At 37.5% G+C, this 22,258-nt stretch overlaps 1 protein-coding gene across 1 annotated transcript in view; it reads left to right on the top strand.

Annotated features, from left to right (window-relative positions):
* ZFPM2 (zinc finger protein, FOG family member 2) overlaps positions 1-22,258 on the top strand; it is a 306,980-nt gene that overhangs the window by 134,599 nt on the left and 150,123 nt on the right. The window contains exon 4 of the mRNA XM_066334744.1: positions 12,616-12,734. Within this exon, the coding sequence (XP_066190841.1) occupies positions 12,616-12,734 (119 nt within the window). The remainder of the gene's footprint in view (positions 1-12,615; positions 12,735-22,258) is intronic.

Below are 22,258 nucleotides of genomic sequence, written 5' to 3' on the forward strand. Positions count from 1 at the left end.
AACCTATCAATAAAAAAAAAAAAATTGGCTTAAATTATCTTACTTATTTAGAATTCTAACATAACTATAAATGTTTACTAAAAGTGTGAAAAAATGTAAAACTTGTATAGACCATAGTATGCAATTTTCTCAAGGTATAGTACCATTTCTTCCAATACTTTGATGTTTATTCACTTTAAGTCAGTATGAAGTTTACAAACATTGAGTTTTCTTTTATTTCATTATGAACTTAATGCTTCTGCTGTAACTTGAAATTTTCTAGTTTCAGTTTAGACTTCAGACTGGCAGAGGATCAGTGATCAATAGGGGAAAGACAGAAAGTTACAAATCAGTGTGTGAGGGAGAGCATATGTGCCTTACTGCTCATGTCTTTCCTGACATTTGCTTCTGGGCATTGTTGGAGGCAGTCACTGAGAGCTTGGGTATGACACAGTACTGAGGAGGGGCACTGAGGGCACAGAGGGCAATAGGGGGAGGGCAAGTTGGCAGTTCAGCTTGGAAGGAAGCAGTGTGCAGGGGACAGGAGATGGGTAGGAAGCTGGCTTATATGGAGAGGTGCTGGCATATGAAAAAGAGTGGACCCAGCTCCTGCTTTTTCTGGTGCTGAAAGGCTTGACTGCAACATTGGTTATGTAAAAGTAGGATTTTTTTGTCTAGGTATTATATTCTTTTTAATCTAATGCATTGTGTGTCCCATTAATGTACTTTGTTAATTGAGATGAAAACATATGGGGAAAAAAACTGGTAGAATCAAACTGTCCTTCTCCAAGATTCCTTTTACAGCAAATTGTCTGGGCCTATCAAAATGGAATTGTTAAGTTGAAAAGTATTTCTGTACATCAAAGGAATTGTCACAGTCAAAATAGAAATTTTCTCTTTGCATTGATGCATATGATTTTTTTAATGGGGAGGTAGAGAGAAGCAGATTTTTTATGGGAATTTTTATGCTATTGCATATGATTTTGGAAAGTGCTGATTTTATTATCGGGGCAGTAAAGATTCCAAACTGCATCTTTTTCAATATGATAATTTCATACATACTTATACTTTTTAACTCTATGTATTTAATAATAGGCTATGCTTCTTATATTCTTACAGAAAGTCACCACTGCAGGATAATAAGAAGCTGTTAAAATTGACATTAGTATTTTTAAAACATCATAAAATAGGGGCGGTTTTAAGGCCTCAACGACAAAATAATTCTGTAGCCCAGATATATTTTGAATTATAATTCTTTAGATCACTCTTGACACTGTGTGTTTCATGACTACGCTTTGCCAGAAATACTTTCCTACTTCTTCAAAATAATGAGTTTATTTTAAGTATTGTGTTTCCAGAAGCAGTGATTGCAACTGTCAGGGAAAGTTGGGGCTCCCGTCACTAGCACTGACTTCCTCTGAGACCCTGAGTTTCTTATTTAGGCTGAAGTTTCTAGTAAGGCCATGAAGTATGTGGACTTGTTCTCAGTCATGGTTTACAGAGGTAAAGTCTAAGCTGTGAAGGGTCAGTCTCAAGAGGTCATTCTTCAGGAGAAGGACAGTCTATCTACATCCTACTGCCACAGAAGCTGTGCCGGCCAGGGATCTTCCTCAGGCTCCCCACTCACTGCATGTGTCCGGGCAGCAGTGGTGTGTTCAAAGCCTTTGCTTGTAAAAGGGAGGGTGGTAAGGCAGGGCAGTTTGGGATATGCCTTACACACATGATGTCTCTGAGACTTACTCCTATGAAGGTCAAGATCATTCCTGTACAGAAGGCTGCCACAAGACCAGTATTCTACTTAAGTCTTATGTAAGCCTTGGAGTAGGATTTGGGCAGTGCACAGGACTTGTGCTCAATCTCTGTTCAAGGGTTTATTTCACTCAAAGTTACAAGTCTGCTGTATAAGTGAGCAACTCTCTTTATATCAGCTTCAAAGTCTCGGCTATGCTAAGATGTAGGTGCGTGTGAAAGCAGTGTGATAGTCCAGGCTGAGACACTGAAGGGTACTCTGGTCCTTGTCCAAGCCCAGCAGTCAGTTCCTGTCTGGCACCTTGTTAAAAAGCTGCCTTGGTTACTGCTGGTACTTGATCATGGAAGATGAAGATAAGCACATAACTCACGAGTGCCCAAGCAGTGCAGAGCCATGTGTCTGTTATGCATGGCCATCCTCAGCAAAAGCAAAGGAATTATTAATTTGAATCTTGATGTTGTGCATTATAGTTACACTACATTTATATCTATTTATAATAATGTTACTTTTCATATAAATTGTATTTATAATGGATGTGACTGTATATTGCATGCATGCAGTAGAGCATAGCATTCAATCTCTCTTTGTCCCTGTCTCCCTCTCACTTTCCTAATCTCAGCAATAACTAGATCTTTTGGATGGTTACACTAAATACTGATAAATTTGAGTCTTTATTGAGGTTTTTGTTATTTTCTTTGTACTCTCAGAATTTTGTTGGAAACATTGAAAGGAAATAGGAAAATAATTTTGAAGCATCTGCTTCTTTTGCAAGACATTTGGACAGTTTGGCTCACATACTTTTAGCTAGATATTGGTTTCTAAGCTGTGGGTTCGTAGCTCTGAATATGCATATCTGATAGAAAGCAAATAACTTATCTGCTGTTACACAAATGAGAGATGAAAATAGATCCTTCTATCTCTAAGCATAAGTACTGTAAACTGAGAAGACACCATAGACACTGTCACAGATTATCTCATTGCTTTGCTTTTAGGGTTAAAAATAATACTTTTCAAAACATTTTTGCTCATGTAAGATATTCCATTACATAAATATTAATACATCAGTCTTCATGCTAAGTTAACTTTGGTAGCTATTTACATTTATTGGCAACACATGCTGCATTGATATTTTTCATTTTTTCCAAGTAAAGAAGAAATCCAACACTATTGGATAATCATGCAAATGTCTATGATTTGTTTTATATAAATATCAAATATATTTGTGTAAATAACACTGGAAAAAAAAAAAGTGAGCATCTTCTAGCTAAAAGGATTCCAAAAAGACCTAGGGAAAGATTATTGTAGGTGATGGTGAAATGTTTTATTTTCTTCCATGCAGAATAGCTTCTATTTCAGAAAATACTTCAGTCTGAGTTATGTAAGCTGTATTTTCAGTTGTGCCTGCTTTCTATTGTTTTACACATAGTGCTTCATAAACCTCTAAGTGTATTTCAGCTATATGAAGCAAAGAAAAAGCAGACAGACTCAGAACTGAAATGTTTTTGCATATATCGGGGAGAATCTGCACACAAAGGGACATTTATCAGGGGCTACTGTTCCTCTGCTGAGGAAGGGAGCATACCCAGGAGTATCCAGAAACAGATGATGATCTTATCAAGAAAACCTTCTTCACTAATATTGTCAGCCTGCTCTTGCCAAGTCTGGCATTTCAGTATCGTGTATTTGTGATGGAGAGAAAGGGAGCAAAGCTGAGCATTAGTAGCTCCAAGTTGCTGGGATGAGGAACCTGTTCAGCTATGGGGTCTGTGCAGTGTTGTAGTATAACTGGGAATCATGTTTGCCACTGTGGACTGTCCATGTGAGAATGTAGTTTACAGTATTCCTCTCATAGAGAGCTGCTGGGAGGGCTCTTTAGCCACACTGGTTGTCTTTGGGGATTTCTTTTTTCTGTATTTTTGCAAGTACTTCTATTCCAGGTTTGCCTCAACACATGGAGGCAGAAACAAACATCTTAAACTATGCAAAGATGGAAAACTATTGAGAAAAACAACAAAAAGTTCTTTTCCTCTTTTATGAGATGTGGAGTTAGAGGGGTAAATTGTCCTTGTAGGTAGTAGACTTGAAAACTAGAGATCTTTTCTTCTTATTTCATTTCAGGATCAGGATTCTGCTATGATGGCTGGGTTTATTTTGCCTCTGTGGTCTGGATGCTGATATAAACACAGTATTTGCTATATTATGTGGAACTTGACTCTGAAGCAAGTGAACAAACCTTTGGCATTGTTAGCATATCTTGAGTAAATATATTTTTCTTTCTACTTCTGTCTCTTTTTAATTTGAGCATGTTTCTGTAAGTTCAGCGTAGCAGTCCAAATAAAGGAAAAGTCTGTAGAGCTGTGTAAAAATCTAAAAAGCAAATCAGATTCTAGTAAACATGTTCATCAGGTACTCCATCCTTTCTGACTTTCAGGGAAAAAACCCAGTATTTTTAGCTCATCTCTCACATTAAAAATTATTTTGATGACATGTGAGAAAAAATTATTATTGTTTGCCATTTCCATTTCTTCAGTAGCTACTCAATTTATGTGCTAGTAACATTTATTCAGTTAATCACCCTCCCTTCCAGTTCCCCCCAAATATAGAAGTTGCATTGTCATTTCAAATTGGTGCAGACTGTGTTCACCGCCATAGGTCTATGTTTTTCTAATCTGGGATGTGATCCTGTATTCCTGCTAAATTCTGTAGATTACAGGAGTGTGAGGTACTATAAGAAGGTAATTTTTTTCTTTTGTATTTATTTTATGTAAGTAACTGAATACAAACAGAGTCCTAAAAGTCTCAAATGCATCTGAAAACAGAGAATTTTTGAATTGGAAGTGTCTTTCACTTCTTTTAAAACTATAGTCTCTGAAAACTATGATTGTGCTGCAAGACAGTGCACTTTGCATCAATGAATTTAGCTCTGCATTTCAGTTGTAAATCTGAAGCAGTTTTTGTACCTATACCCATATCAACCAGTCAGTGTCATGGGCACAGCTGGAGCCTGGTGTAAACTGAATAACCAGTAATGAATCTTTTTCTCGAAAAAGTTTTATGGCACACACTGTGATCTGGCTACTTGGATATGGAGAATGGGTTTGACCAAGTGTCAGGGGAAATCACATCCCTGAGTGCACTGTAGACACACTTCAGGTTTTCAGTTTAGCCAGGATTCAGCTGACCAATGAGAAATTAAAATAGGTATATTTTATTTTAGTGGTTTAGCTTATGAATTAAGCACTGTAAATAACACAGATGCCTTGGCTAAAATAAGAGTAGTAGTGTTTGCATTCTAGTTCTAAATGGGAATTAATGCACTTTTCTTGTGTTTCAGATTTGGAGATAGATGTTTCTTGTCTCACTCTGGCAAGTTTTCTGCATCCCAGTTTTACTGAGTATCTTATGATCCTCTTTTTCCAGGTGCTATCTTTGTGTCCTTATCAGACCCAAAAATGGCTGTTTCCCTATACTTCCTTTCTCTTGCTTTGTTTCTTAAATTTATTTCTACCCCCTCTCCCTCCTCCCCCCATCCTTCTGTGGTCTTTTTTTCTCTGAAAATCTTTGCCTAGGCTTTCCTTGTCCTCACATTCACAATATTCCTTCCTTCCCTTTATTGCGTGATGTAGGACAGTGCTGTTGCAGATAAGAATAGCACCTGCACTCTCTGCCATTTGCAGTACTAGCAGCAGGTAGAAGAGATAAAGAAACTCTGCTTGTGACTTTCAGGGCTCTAAAGAAAGGTAGGGAGCAGCAAGTTTTTTTGTTATAGAGAACAGAGAAGCCCTTTCATTTGTCATCCTCACCTGGAGTGCACAGCTGCCCTGTGGTAGCATTGTCAAGATGCGGCAACGTTAGGCTTGAAGCAGCTTGTGGCAGCTTCTCCTGCATGGTCTGTGCTGTCTAGATCTGCTTCTAAGCAAAGGCTAAGGAGATCAGTAGGTTAGAGCCATAAGTAGCTGTGGTTTGTTCTTATGTCTGCTTCCCTCATGGCTAAGAAGTTTGGTTAATTCTATTCCTTAAGTGGGATGTATACAGGAAGGAGTTATATGGGGGAAGGAGTTGCTGGTGGGTGGCAATAACTTCAGAAAAGAAGAAAGGCTGCTATGTTCAGAAGCCCTCCACCACCTCAGTGGCAGCAGAATAGCAACCCTCCCTCCAGGGTGACTCCAATCCAGAGCTGTTTTCTCAGTTTCCAGTCCCAAATCTGTTCCTCCTTCTATCTTTCTTGTAACAGTGTCCTGCCCCATCTTTTGGGAAGCAAAATTAAGTTTCGCCTTTGCTTGTGGACAACCAAAATAAACTCTAGTTTTGCCAAGACTCCTGATTTTCATAGCAAAGCAAATGATAAAATTTCGTTCAAATACTGACTGCAATTTAGTCCATTACTGCTTCTACTCAGTGTGAATTTGTCTCATATGTATGAGTCTTTCTAGTAAGATAATTACAATTACAATTTTTGTAGCCCCAGTAGACTTGTAGTGCTGCAAATCAGACTGTCCCTGACACAGATCTTCCTGCTCAGGAGTCAGCACACTGACTGCAGAATGGGTATGGTATTGTCCACTGTGAGGATTAGGTAACAGGGTGTATTAAATCCCTGACAAACACAGGAATGGGAGATGCTTTGCCATTTTCAGAGATTTTTAGATTTAAGGTGGTGAGACACTGGAATAGGTTGCCCAGAGCAGTGGTAGATGTGTCATCTAGAAACATTCAAGGTCATTTTGAACCAAGGGCTGAATGCCCTGATCTAACTGAAGATGTCCCTGCTTGGTGAAGGAAGGTAGGACTATATTACCTTTAAGGGTCCCTTCCAACCCTATTTCAGAGAGCTATTCTATGATTCTGTGAATTGTCTGTTACCCAACATTCTTCCACAGTAGCAGAGGGAAGCATCTAGTCAGTGCTGGAAGAGGATTTGTTCATTCATTCCTTCATCATGAAGTTCCATAGCACAGCGTATTTTGGGTTACTGCCTCAGAGTCACAGTTGTTTCAGGGTTTTGGACTGTTGAATGAGCCCTGTGGAAAGGGAATGTTACTTTTTTACCATTTCCATTATGTTATCTTTCCCAGTGCAATTACCAGCTAATTCAAAGCTCTTTGTGTTAAGCTAATAGCTTTTGACTCTCTGCTGTCAGCCACTCCTCTTTGTGCACTTTTCATACTGCTTACCAGTTCCCACTTACCTATGAAGAACATTTATTTTTTCTCTGAGTAGAGGCTCATCATAGACAAATCATTAAATGGAACATCAAAAAGATCCCATCTGTTAGAGTTGCATATGGGTAAGATCACAATTATCGAAAGCCTCTTTTTTTTTCCCTTATGCTTATCCGTACAATAAATGTAGTTGTCAGCAGGATAAGTTCACGCATCGGATAAGGTCACAATTTCATTTAGTGACAACTTCCAACAGCGTGAACTTACAAGGTTCGATTTATTAAAGAGTCAGAAGGGATAAGATCACTGCATGGCCAGCCTGATTTATCAGGGTTTGACTGGAGTACTTGAATAGAGAATGTCGTATTTCAAGTTTATGTTCAAAACTGTAGTTTAGTGTGTGTTATGTCTCAGAGACTTGAAAATTGAGGGAGGAGAATTTACAGGAAGTATCTCAATAATGCAGTTTATGTCTGCCAAACAAATGTATGAACACTAAATATTGGAGCTACCTTATTAAGAATCACAGAAGTGGAAAAGGGATAGTTCTCCACTATCAGTGAATTGCTGTGTGCAGACGTACACATATTAATTTGTTATAATAGAAGCAATCACCACCAGATACTAATTGCAGATTCTTCCTGTGTATGTAGGATGGCAGGCAGATACTGGGTTCTGGGCAGCACTGAACAACTTCTGAGAGTTTGTTTAACTAGCTCGCTCTGACTTCAGAGCAGTCCTTGTTTGAAACCACAGCATACACAATTTCTCTGCCATGCAAAAATACTCATTAGAGAGCCAGGTGGCTGTGGACTGGAAATATGCAAAGAAGGAGCCATTTACTTGTGGAAACTGGTAGAGCCCCATGATGTCAAATAACCAATCTGTAATTATAGCAGAGGAAGAGCTTGCTCGTTGTTTTGAACCAACTCCACTTAGAAAGCTATTTTCAATTAAAAAAAAAAAAAAAAAAAACAACAACAAAACCAAAAAACCCCCAAACAAACAAACAAACAAAAAAACAAAAAAACAAACCCCCAAAAACCCAACAAAACCAAAAAACAATGAAAACAACTACTGCCCAAAGCTATCAGTGACTTGCATAGAAGTGTTAAATTCATACAAATCTGGATACAGTTATTTCTAAATGTAGTTCTCCTTATGTCCCACAAAAGCTGTTCATCATTCACCTTCAGATATGTGCTCCTTATTTCCTTACTCCAGGATGTAGGTAGATGGATGAAAGCCAGTATTATTTTGTTTCAGAAATACTACATGTAGTTGAATTTTTCTGCTAGTCAGACTGTGGTTAAATCCTGTTAAGGGCCAAAAGTTTTTGTCGGATTCCTGTGTACTCTGTGTTTTGTGGAGAGTTTTTTTGAATTATCCTGATTGTGCTGTAAAAGGGTACCAAGCTAAACTGACCTCTCTACCTCCTGTTTAATAAAGGCCCTGTGTGACATGCCTGAAACAATATATGCATGTATGAAAAGAATCCTAAATTGAGTCCTTTCGTTCTGGTTTTCTATCCACCAAGGTGGCCTAATATCTTAAAAGCCATGGGATGTTTTATAGCTGTACTAGTGAGTCATGACTTGAGGCTTCTTTTACAGTGCAGCTATCATAAGTCTTTGAGTAATCACAGACTTTAAAAGTATGCTATATCAACAAGATAAGAGAAACAGCCCACAGCACTAACAGCATTATCTTTTACCAAAATTGATTAGCCCATACTATGTGTCTCAAATATTTTGTATAAACTTACTCAGCAAGCTAGAAATAAGTGTGTTCCTGAAGAACAAACTGGGGGGGAAAAAAAACCAACAAAAACCACTTGCTCCATAGCAAGGAAGGGGATAGTAAATATCACTAAATGTCTCTTAAGTAATTTTTTCCCTCACTCACAAAAACTAAAAGCAGAGCATTACTTCCTTTCTACTTATATTTCTTAGTGCTGCCTCTGTTACACTTCTTGCTGTCCTTTTCAGTCAGAGAGCTGACAAGTCTAGGATGAAGAGAGTAAAACTGCTTCTCTACCTTGTGTGGAAGTTATGAGTCTAGCACATATTTTATTCCAGGAGTAGGAAGGAGTTCTATTACAATTTACTGTTATGTGAAGGAAGGTTGTATTCAGTACTGAGATGGTCTGTTGCAATTGCTGATGACTTGAAAAGGCTAACAGTGTTTGGAACAGAATTTTCTGGTTTCTTTGGGTTTGTGAATGGATTAAAGGAAGCTGCAGCAGTTTTTCATCCTTTCTTTTCTTTCCTCCCCACATGTTGGAATTTCCATGGACAAGTATGTGTGAAGAGTCAGTGCCAGCTGAGTCTTTAAACTTCTTACTGTGACTGGTGATATAGCAATAAAGTCTCAGATCCTCTTCTTTCTCCTGATGTAATCTGTGAAGACTCTGAGCAGTTGTACAGGGGATGGTAGCTGTAGAGAGCACTTGAGATTTACATCTGAACTTCCTCTGAGGCTGAAGGGGAAAATCTTGTCCTGTTGACACAGTTTTCAAACTTTTAATTTAGAGTCACAGGGTGAGGTTCTCATTTTTCAGCAAACACCCTTGAAGTTACACATTACTTAGTGCCACAGGTATGGCATTTAAACCAACATCCCTATGAGAAGTCAGCAGTAGCAGGGAGCAGCCCCAGTTACATTAGGTGCGAGACTGAGCCCTTGTGCTGCAGCTATGGTACCATTCACCAAACAGGAAATTCAGAAGACAAAAATGTTCTAATTAAATGCAGAAAAGTTGCAGGCAGTGTTAATTTTTTTTCGTTCTAAAAAACCAAAGATTTTCAGATAAAAAAAAAAAATCTTCACCAAGGACTAAATTGTAATGTGCTATACCTTGTATAAGGATAACCAGATTGTCTTGTTCTGCCAAAAAATGCAAGTAGATTGTCCTTTGAACTCTGACAGTCACCCAGAGCATTAAAATGGCTGCTGGTCGTGGTGACAAGAGAGAAATGTATCTTTTTTGGGGAAATGTGATGAAGAGAAACAGAAAGGTTTTACAGCAAAACATTTTGTTACCCTGTCAGCAATCTAGTCCTCTTTCATGATGTTCTAAGTGGGTGGGGAAACACAGCAGTTTCAGTACAATTCAGCATGATGTTATTCCATAGACAGTAGATTTCAAAGTATTCATATATATTGAATATTGCCTGAACTACAGCTTGGAACTTTAATAAAAGAGAATAAGAGATTCTCTATCCATAGTAACTTAGTTAATTATCAACAGAAGGGAAAAAATATATTTGGAAAAAAAAATGCTTTTTCTTACGCTTGCTTCAAATCTGAACTATTTATCGGGTATAAGATTCATGTTATTAATTTTATTTAAAATAGAATGTGTAATGATATGTACCTTAAAACTTTGGTAGCTTTTTGGATATCGCTGGTTGATCTGCCCTAAGTTTGTCGTTCTTAATCCATTAAAAGACAGGCCTGCTTGTAAATCCACAGGTACAGATAAGGAGTCACTGTTTGACTGTGTCTGAACCCTTTTCAAATGAAAAATGTCAGTGGCAGAAAGGGAGGCTGAATTATTTTTTAAAAGGGTTTTCAAAGATTCTCATGATTCCTCTGGTATCAGTTAAATGTGACATGTCCATAGACATGGCTGTTTTTTAGTGTGTAAAAGCAAGCAAATGCTGCAGTTTTCATCTCTGTGTAGAGAGAAAATGCTGCAGTATGGCTAAATGATAAACATGTTACTTTGCAATTTCTCTCTTCCATAATTAACATATAAAGAGATTTTTTAAGCTAATACAATTTGTAGCAATGTGACTGTGAGAAGGAAAAAATGCTTTTGCGGTTGTTTGGGGTTTTTGGTTTGTTTTTTTTTTTTTTTTTTTTTTTTTTTGCTGTTTGGACGCATATGTGTCACATGTGTAAATTAGATATAATTAATCCAAAGCTTTCCTGCTCGCATTCTGCTTTTTAAAATGTCATAGCACTGTCATGATGAGGACTCACCCACATACAGAGAAGCTTTTGTAAACCGATACAGCTCTATTTCCTAGATTTGTTCCAGTTTGCAGGAAGGATCTGATGCATGCTTTTACGTAGAATAGTTTTTTAATCTGCAACAGTCAGAGGTGAAATCTAGATTTCTGTGCTTGAAAATGGAAGCTGGAGCCAACTCTTCTCTTTGGAAGATGGTCAAGATTACCCCTGTGGCCAAGGAAAAGCTTTGCAGCCTGACTGCGATGTAAATCCAGGCATCCAGGGGAATGTTTAGCTCGGGGAAGTCTGTGGAGGCTGCCTGTGAGCCAGGAGGAGTTACTCACTTCCTTCAGCCCAAGGTTCATTACACAACAAACACTTCTAAATCTGGGAAGAATTGACTCCTTGCACAGTTGGACTTTGCTCTGTTTGTGGAAAAGCACCGTCCTTATTTGGGGTGGAATTGTTGGGACATGCTGATGTAAAAGACAGGACTTACTGTTGCATCTTGTTTGGTATGGAAAGGGAGGGAGCAAGGGGCTTTAGCAGTCATGGAAAAGAAATAGTGAAAAATCATGGCTTCAGCAAAGTCGAGGTGAGCTCTGCTGTTCCTTAGAGCAGTAGATTTTTTTTGCCTGCCTTCAGGAAGAGCAAAGCTTGGAAGTGCAAGAGAATGGAAAAAAGCAGTCAAACATCTAACAGGAAAAGTACAGATCAGCCTGTCCTTGTACCATCGTATCCCTATGAAAGTCTGAAATAACAATTTATTTAGAAAATACTGTCAGAAATTGTGTATATAAATACAACTGTTGCTGTATTTTTAAATGAAACATTTGTTCATAAAAAATAGTCTTAGTGAAGAGACTGCTTTTAAAGAAGAGTTGTCCAGACTATTTTTTTTAACCTTGAAATAAACTGAAAAAATATAGGGTGGTGACTGAATTTTATTTTTCCCTCCATGAGAATGAACAATTGTATTATTCTTTCTCTTTGCTGAAAAATCCAGAAAAGTTAAAGTGAACTAAAAAAAAAAAATTTCTCTTTTAAGTGTTAATTTTAAGTCTCTGCTTTCATAAATACAATTTATTTTTAAAAAATGTATCATGCACTAAAAATCACTATGCGCTAAAAAACATCATTATACAGCTTCCCCGTTGCTTTTACTTATTTTGTCTTACAGCATTAGGCTAACAATTAAAATTAATTTTTGTTTAATTCTGAAATGTTACTGCCTGTAAAATCTTACTCAGTTCAAAATCCTGTTTATAATTGCAGTAAGTGCTTTTAGTAGTATCTTGGAGGTATGAATTTTTTATGGCTGTATGCTGTGTTTCTCAAATTTTTTAGTTGCTGCATGCTTCAAAAAGCGATCTTGTGCAGCAAAGTGCATCAAGGAGGTTAATGCACCAGGTGTGGCTGCTATTGGACTCTCTCTTTTCAGCTGTCATTTCCCCCCTCAGCACTTCTTAAGATCTCTTACGGAATGCTATTCTGAATAAAATTGCTTTCAAACTCTAATGTGTGTGAAAAGATGCAAGAAAGAAATGGGGCTTTCTGAACCAAATTTGAATATAATTATAAGGGAAAAAGGTTTGTTTTTCTTTTGCAGGATGACAAGATCAGTTGTTTTTCAGACAAGCATAATTTATTCTCATTATATTGGTTCTCAGAACATTGTGCGTGTAAAGCCAACACAAAGGCAGAGGTGGTTGTTGTCAAGGCATGAGTGAAAGTCCTCTCAACACTGCTTGTTTCCTTTGTTTGCAGGAGAGTTGGAGGTGGTCCAGAAAGACGGGGAGCGCAAGATTCAGAGCCGGCAGCAGCTTCCGGTTGGAACAACATGGGGGCCTTTCACTGGGAAGATGGATCTGAATAATAACACCTTGGTATGTAGATGCTCCGGGACGCTTTGTGTTGTTACATTGTGTGTCATTCTTCAGGGAATAGCCTGGATTGGTCCTCAGACGGAGCGTTTGAAATCAGGCATTGTTAGCTTTAACGGACAGTGGTATTTGGCTCTTTTCCAGTTTGTTCATCTATGGCAACCATCCACATGAAGTTATTTGGAGCACAGGTTAATAGTGTTTAACTTGTTCTTTTACTGAAGGGAAATGTCACTTCCTTGTTTGCTGAACCAAGGTGTTGTGTTTCAGTAATAATATTTTTTAATTTCTCATTGTATTAATTGCTGAATACTTAATTTATATTAAAGAAAGATAGCAAAAAATAAGTAAGTACATTATTTAAGATAAAATTAATTTAATTTGCCTTTGTGTAATTGAACATAGCAAAATCTTCCATCAAATTCACATTTCTTTTGAAAAGCGTCAAAAGACACCTGTCACGTAATATATTCTCAATTAGCTAATTTTTTATTCTGATTGCAGAAAGTATGTGGACCATTTACTTAAAAGTAAAGCTTTGCTGATCTCACTTCAGTGCACTGAAAATCATGTTGTTTCTAGGTCTTCATTTCATCTTTGTTTGTGTTGGTTTTAAGTCTGAGCTTCAATATTATTTGTGTATAGTTCAGATTAATTTTCTGAAAATAGCAGGAAGGAAACAACTAATATCTCTAGAAGGGTTTAAACAGTCTTGGAACATGCATTGCCCTGTGGGATATTTCTGAAGAACCATTATCTGCAGCTGGATCACTGTGTGCTGTTACAGACCTTGCATTGAATGCATTTAGCATAAAGATGCGTGGGATGGTTTCACAGGAGGGGATTACAGGCGTTTGGGGTGCACATATCTGTGCTGCAAGTGGAGAAACTGATCTTCCCAGTGTTCACCAGCACTGGGTATCATCCTGCCCTTGGAGGACCAAGAGAGTGAGGAGCACTGAGTTGCTGATGTATCACCTGGGACAATGTGAGAGAGGTTATGGGCACAGGGGAGAAAAAGGGGGAAATTGATTGTCTTCAACTCCTCCCTGGCAAACCTATGCCTATATAATGGACTTCTCTTTCTAAGGGTTGCTGGACAGGATGCATGTTACTTTCTGTAAATAAGCATATTAAAATTTGAGTGAAGCATTATTCTGAGTACATGGTATAGTATAGATATAGTGCATAGTAGACACTTAAAATCTTACTATTTTGTACTCTTTAGCATAATTTATTCATCAAATGATGCTAAGGAATGTTACAGAAAGTGGCATGGAGACTTCATCTAAGTTTCCAAGTGTTCAGTATTCCCAATCCAGATCAGATTTCCCATTCAGGCAGCTGAATAAAGAATAGATTTTCAGGAGTACTGCAGAGTCACAGCACTTTATTTCTTAGAAAGGAAAAACTGGAAAATTTCAACTTGTCTTATTTTCTCCATCCATTTAATTTTTATTTCTTCATCTATTTTATTACTGGCCTGTCATCATTCTCAAAATGTTTTTCATAAAAGGTCATATGTGACATCCAATTGTAATTGAAATAATTTTCTAAATCCCAGTATAACTAATTTCCTCAGCTTGCATATAACACAAACCTTAGTTCTGTTGTACCTCAAAGTCTGTTCAGAATCCATACTGTAGAGAAATGCTACTTAGGTTTTTCCACTTGTACCACTTTGTCAGGTGTATAAACAACATAAAGATAATTTTCAAGTATGGGAGGGAGGTGATACTGATTGTCCTTTCTCTACAAAATTAATGTTTGTCAGATATTCTTAGGAATAATATGCAACATAGCAGCCAATCATACAATCATGTTTTTTTGTTTTGGTTTTTTTTTTGGGGGGGGGGGGGGGGGGGGTGTTTGTTTGTTGGGGTTTTTTTGGTTGTTTTGGGTTTTTATCCTAATGGAGCTGTAAAATAACCAGAAGCCTAGCGGGACCTTGCTTCTCCCTTAATAGCACAGGAATGTGTTAAGGTCTGTTACTGGTTTTGGTAATTTGGACAAATACCACTTCTGCTGTATCAAAAACATTTAGCTAAGATAGTTGACTTTTAATGAACTGGTAATTGAGCAATGTGCAGAACTGACTTTTAGTTTTTTGATTGTAATGGGCTAGAACAAGTTTCTCAGTGTAGTTCACAGAGATGTGTGATGAAAACCTTCAGGACTTTTTTCTCACTAAACTGGAAAGGTACTTATTCTATTGTCAAAAATCATAAAGTCTATTTTTTACTAACACTTGAAAGATTTTACTTTTGTTTTGCCTACAAATAAAAACACATTTGGAAATCTGAAAAAGTTCCTGTTAACAGAATTTTAGCCCTCAGAAATATTGTTTTGTCCCCTGAGCAACTCCATCCCTTGAAAAAGTCAGAACTGCGTATCATCTTGAGCAATCTAATTTAACTTCGAAGTTGCATCTGACTTTGAAGTTTGCCCTGCTTTGACCAGGAGTTTGGACTGGATGACATCCAGTAATCTCTTCCAACCTGAGTTATTCTCTAAGTATTTTTTTTTCTCTTTTTCTCAAATATCAGATGTTTCCTGTAATCCTACATTAGTTACTTTAAAATGCTGTGTGAAATACAAACTTTTTGATTAAACTTTAATTTGCTGTTAAGGCAACAAAACTTCAGCATCAGCCTCTACATGGTTTTCTTCTATCATTTTTTTTTTTCCTTGAAATGATTCTGGGGTTTTTTATGGGGTTTTTTTTGACACATTTGATTACTTATCTCTCTCTATTATACATGTTCTCTGTTCATCAGGGGAGTTGAGATTCTTGACTTAGGTTATTTATATCTCTTTTGGGAAGCTCATTTGGGTAGAGTCTCACATCCCTAGAATTCAATCAAACTTTCACATGAGCAGCTGGAAGCAGGTTTATTTCTTTCCTAAATGAGAACCTCAAACATTGCACTGTCATAAACACCAAATTTTTGGAAAAGAGTTTTAATGTGGATTTTTTTTGTATAGAGAGGAAAGGAAGGAAAAAGTCAGAGACCCCCCCCAGGTGAGTGAATACCAAAATTTTTGCAGCTGCTGTCCTTATTGGGAAATACGTTTGTGTCTGACAACAAGTATCTTACCTGACTGTACAGTTGAGAGTTTGCAATGTGACAGTGCCTCATGGGATTCATTCAAGCTGTAACACTCAGAGCCTACTTATTGCCCTTGCACTCTGCACTGAATGCAACCTGTACATGTAATAATATCCTGCTGAAGTGCTTCTTGTTTCCAGCAGTGCTGCATTGATGAATACGGTCTTGGTGTTGTTGGCTCGTGAGATGGAGCAAGTTAATTAATTCAGCACGGTACTTAATTGAGTCACCGTGCCAGATGTCAATTACATTTTAGATCTTTCAAGTTTCTCTCTTGAGATATGTTAGCAGTACACATCTCAGAGTAGTGCAAGATTGGGTACCTTGAACAAAAATCATTTTAAGGGTGTTCACAATTGCAATAGGAATAGCAGGTGTTGATATCATCAACTGTGTTGCAGCACTGTTGGGAAATCTGATAGAGCAGGATCCACATCAGGACTGAAGAATACTCAAACTAAAGGTAGACTCGAAAGAGCGCAATGACTAATAAAGTTCTTAATTTTTCTCATCTAGTTTAGCCAATAGTCATGAATTACATACAATTGCATTATGAAATTGTATATGCTATTATTACTGTTACTGTTGATGAAACAATCTGCTTGCAGCCAGCATAAAATTTTAAGACTTTTTTTTTTTAGCAAGTGAGTCTTGGATCTTAAAACTCATCTAGACATTTAAGTTCTATTTCAGTTTGACCTTAAGAACTTCTTACATAATTCTTAAATAGTTTTAGATACCCATTTAGATACTTCTATTATATTTAAAGTGATAGACCTCCTATTTAGATACTTTTAAGTATCTGTTCCTGTAATTTTGCCAAACTACTGAAATTCCTCTGCTCTCAGCTGCATGTGTAATTTGTATCTGTCAGCACAACTGGGCATGGAGTTTAAGTTTACTTAAAACTTTCCATCCACTGTTCCATAATAGTTGGGTAGTCCCTAGAAAATGAAATGCATAGGAATATCTTTCAAGCCTAGAAAATGAACATGTCTACATGTTTCCAGATTCTTCTTGAGATTTAATAAAATCTTGCTGTTTAGACAAGCAGACCCGTGAAGAGTTTGAACAATACTACAGGCTACAGCTGGTGAGAACTCAGCTGTAGAATGGAAGACAACACAGTTTGACCGTGAAGGCTCCAAATCTGTGTCTTGCTGCATCACAGAAAATTCAGTAGTTCATGGATACCCACAAATAGGTAGAAATACATTTTGATGCATCAGACTCCTAGTTTGTAACTCCTTTCTAACAGGAAAGTGGGTTTGCAGAAAGGCTAAGTCTAATATGGCCATGCAGGTGAGAAGAGCAGAAGATGTCTCTGGTCTGGACATACAGACCACGGAAAGAGGAGCTGCTGGATGGAAGCAGATCTAAATTTAATGCACTAGCAGCCTAGTTAAGAAAAGGTGCTCATTTTCCTTTTTCAGCTGTAGATGTTTTCCCTGTTTGAGGGGACAGCTTGATGGGAATGAGGCCCATGGTAACAAAAGCAGCCCTGAACTACGTAGCCCACGACGGTTGTCGAACAGTGGTCGCTCCGGCAGTAGCGTGGAGGCATTCCAAGAAGCCTTTTCCCTTGGCTGCTGCCATCTAGTTTTTGGTGTTAATCTATGCCCATGGCAGGGTTTTGCAAAGCAAAACAATGATCAGCTGTATTGAGCTTGCCATTCTCGTCTCTTGTTGCAGGAAAGAGCGTGCAGGGCAGGCCTGTTTGAGCCTGATAAGGAAAAGAGAATTCAATGTGGCTGTGAAGAGAATCCACAGGAGAAGAATGTGCAGGGCTGGGCCAGGCAAGCAGTGGGACACAGCAGGGACCCTTAAATGGGATCTGGGAGGTTCAGCACCAAGGAGGATACGCTCATGGAACTGTTTGACTGGGTAGCATGTGAAGGGCTGAGGAGCCAAGGTTCATAATGCAGTAAAGTTATTCACTCACTAATCTGTGGCTGGTCACTTCGGGTCAGAAGCCTCACGTCTGTAGTAGACAGTGACTTTTAATCTTCAGAGTTGCAGCATGAGGGTTTCCTGGGGGCTTTTGTTGGAGGTGCTGCATGGCTACAGAGTTGTGGTAGTCAGTCCATAGTCGGGCTGTAGCCGGTCTTTATTTTCTTTTTCTCTTAATCAAACATGGAAAGAGATAAGGTAGATTTTATCTTTAGAGATTTAATTGCAAGTAGAGAATTTGCCTCTTAATAGCACAGAGACATTTTTATATTTAGTTACCAGAAATAGTATACTGAGTAATGAACCTTGATTCTCATCTTTGTTATACTACTTTTCTACCTTTAAGTATTTCAAGTGACTTATTTATTCCAAGTGATTTATTTCAAGAATTTAAGTATTTCCAATGCCTACCAAAGTGAAGGCACTTTCCTCATATCTAGTATAAACCTCTTTTGGCACAACTTGAGGCCTTCCTACAAAGTGAAATATTTTTAAAAATATTGAGATATGCCAAGATGTCCACATGGGCATCCACAATGATCTTTCAGAACACATCACCTCACATTACCTTTTACCAAGTGTTCTCCCATTTATTTAGACATGTAGTTCAGGAGAATGCAATAACAAAAGAAGCATTTTTAAAACTTCCGTGCACAATTGTAGTTTAGAATATTATTTTTAAGTTATTTTTATTTATCTTTTATTTACATTTACACACATTTAAACCATGGTCATCATATGACAGTAAGATATGGTAAGAATCTGAATAAACACCCTGTTTTGGAAAAATCCAAAAGCATTTTATTTTCAACTTGCAAAAGTAGTTTCCAGATCTCAGAAAGGGGATAAAGCAACATGGTACAGTAATAGGAGAATTTTAATCCTCCTTCTCTGTCTAAATGCTATTAGTACACTGGCATTAGTACTGCACACCATACCATAGCCTTCATTTTTAGTTATTAAATATTAAAAGGACATACAAATAAGACAGGATTCATTCTTCCTTTTTTGTCCTTCATTTATTATTTGGTTATTTCCAGAATATCAACAGGGGATTTTTGCAGAAAATTGCTCTTGTTTTTTAACCTCGTTTCCTTAACTATTAGCCCTTTTTTGAGACTACACGTACTCATGGTTCATTTTGACACCTATTTATCAAAACAGCAGAACTCTAACATTTCTTTAAAACTATCACTGGTCATTTTGAAAGGTTTTTAACAATAATTCAGTTACGTGGTGCTTGCTTTGAGCGTCTCCATCAAGCAGAATTTATCCTAATACTATTGTAATTAAGTAGTAGACTTTACCAATCATTCCCATTAAACTAGCTCACTTCCCTGGGAGAAAACTCAATAAGCTATTTTGGCAAGCTTCATTTCAGTCGGGGGTCCTTCTGAGAGTGGGAATGTACCCTGGGGCACATTGCCAGGCAGTGCTGAGAGCAGGGCAAGGGGATGGTTCTGCAGAAGAGATGAGGCAAAGTCGGGAGACTGGGACAGAAAAAAGGCAACAAAATTTGGTCCTGGGCCTCCCAGACAGCAGTAGAGGGAGATACTATCTCCAGATGCCAGACTTTTGCATTATAGGATGTGGGGAAAAGAGAGAGAAGGAAAGCTGCTTAATTAGAGAACCACTGCAATAAATTTGAGTAGCAACATATTTTTGTGCTTCTACACAGTGTTGAATCGTAATAGTCTTTTACCTAGTCTAATCTTCTCTATGCCATAGGCTTTAAGAGTCATATTCTTATTTTGCTATTGCTGATTTTGTTAAATTTGTAACACAACTTTTAGAATGAGTGTAATCTTATTTAAAAACTTGATGTAAGAGAAATGATTTATTAATCTCCATTTAAGGTCATGTAGCTCACTGCACTACAATACCTGACAGGCACAAGTTCTATACCTGTGTTTAAGATGAGAAATTCAGTATTAAATGTTGTCCTCTGAGGAAAATTTTTCAATACATGCTTTTTTCTAATGATAATTCTTTTTATTTATTAAACATACATGTTATAGACTAGGCAGATATAAAATGGCAGATTTAAATATTCAGCAGTTTTGGAAGTACTTTTCTTCTCACTAAATGTTAATGCTGTCTTTTTTTATTCTGACATAAAATTCAGTTTCTAAAATGTTGACACGTAGTTTCACATTTCACAAGCCTGTGAAATTCTAGCTCCATCATTTTAGTGACACATAAGGCTATGAAGGTGTTGGTGTCTATTAAGATGTTTGCATTGTTGAAGCATGAATTTTGTAGTTACAATGGGCGCGGAACTGAAAGACTAGGAAGCTTGTGCTCTCTCTTTGACCATTTAAAAATAAAATGTCCTGGAAGCTCATGGGTATTTTTATGCCTACTACACATAAAGCTATGCCTGCCTAAGGATAGTTAGCCTTAGGGTACACTGCTAGTGGAAAAAAGCACTGAGATGCTGTTGCCTGTGGAACTGTGGCAGCACTTTGTTGTGCTCAGTGTGTTGTCAAGATGTGCTGTCTGAACATACAAATGCATAATATTATTAAAACATCAACAGATGCATTCCATAAGACTTGTGGATGCCATAGTGGGCAATTGTTTGGAATAAAAGTGTGCTGTAGTGAAAATCCTGCTGTGAAAAGTCACATTTTGATGGTGTCAAAATTTGTTTGTTAATAAAAAGTGCAGACCAAGATACCATACCATTGTAACAAAAACAATATTTTAAATTATTGTCTATCCTCACTAAATAAATAAATTACTTGAAGTAAAGGAATGGACCTATGATTTCAGTTAAGACAGTCTGCTTGCTGATCACTTGTGTACAGTGTGATGGAATGATCAAAATACCAAAGATTAGTTCCCTTTTCATCTTGAATATGCTTGAGAGAAGTAGCCTATAAATTTTCAAGAAGGATGGAAATTAAAGTTATTTCTGGTTGTTTCACTGCCAAATTAACTGTGTTCTGTGAAAGTGTGGGTTTGAACGTTTTGAACAAAAAAAACCCTCTCAGTATTTCTAGTAAGTATTGTTAGTACAGTATGTGTGAATGCATAGATATATTAAAAATGGATATTTAAAAATAAATATGTAAAAAATGTAGTAGCTGTATATACGTATATGTATATACACACACACAATGTGACTATGAGCATATAAAAATACCATATTCTAGTCAGAAGGAGGTATTGAGTGTTACTAGGTCCTAAAAATCTTTTATTTGAAATACTTTAATTTTGCTGAACTTTCCTCACCGTTAAGCTATAGCTGCTTTTTTAATGATGTTGAAGTATCCCACGGCCGGTGGCAAAATGAGTCCTTTTCCAGATGCAATAAATCTACTTTGCACTACCAAAGAATGGGCAAAGAAATTTGGAGCTTGGCCTGAGAAATTCAGTAGTGAGTGAAGCTTATAAATGTCATGAGCCTCATTTATCAAGCTTGGAGAACAGGTTCATCAGTCTAATCCCCTGGTGGCTCCTCAGACTCCAAGGAAGCTCAAAAGGCAAATCAGCTCCAGCCATTAGGGCTCCAGAGCAAAGAGCACGGGATGCACCGTCACTTGCTGTCCTTACCTTCCCTGCCGCAAGGATTGCACCGCTAGTACTCTACCTGATGATGTTACTTTTGCTAGGTTTATTTGGGTGTCCTGATATTCCATACATGGTAAATTATATGCATAGCCTTGTTGGGATTCATATGGTTTCATATTTATATTGTTTCATTGGTTGTAGCAAGGAGGGGGTCGGTGTCTCTTTTTCCAGGTAACCAATGACAGGACAAGAGGAACTGTCCTCAGGATGTGCCAGGGGAGGTTCAGGCTGGGCATTGGAGGAATTTCTTCATGAAAAGGCTTGTTAACATTGGAACAGGCTGCCCAGGGAGGTAGTGGAGTCACCATCCCTGGAGGGGTGGTGTTCAAGGAATGATTGGATGTGGCGCCTAGTGCCATGGTCTGGTTGAAAAGGTGGTGAACAGGGAAAGGACCCAATTTTTCTTAATTATCTAAGAGAACCTTTCCAATCTAAATGATTCTGTGATTCAGCAGTAGTCACGCCCCATCTTAAATAACTTATTAATTAATAAACTTTTGCCTCCTTTCTTTTTACTGATGCATTTTAATGTGTTTACAAAATGCTTCACAACTTTTGAATCATTAAGTAATAGTTTTTTGAGCTCTTTTGACATATATAGGAAATAATTTTGCACCGACAAAGTACTGTCCTTTCTGTGCTGTAAGGGAAGGATAGCACACTGAACACTACTGATACATTTAGGAAAAACTACATAACATGCAAGATATCATCACAGTTTATGTAGATTATTCCCACTCTGAGAATATGTCTTATAATTTAAAATTCTCCCTGTCACAGATTAGCTTTTATATCTTGTTTTTGACATTTGATTTCATATCTGAAATGCATAGAAGATACTATTTTTAATAAAAGCTTAATATGTTAGTAATTATTATTTATGTATTTATT

The sequence above is a fragment of the Sylvia atricapilla genome, chromosome 1, assembly GCF_009819655.1.
Source record: "Sylvia atricapilla isolate bSylAtr1 chromosome 1, bSylAtr1.pri, whole genome shotgun sequence".
Lineage (NCBI taxonomy): Eukaryota > Metazoa > Chordata > Aves > Passeriformes > Sylviidae > Sylvia > Sylvia atricapilla.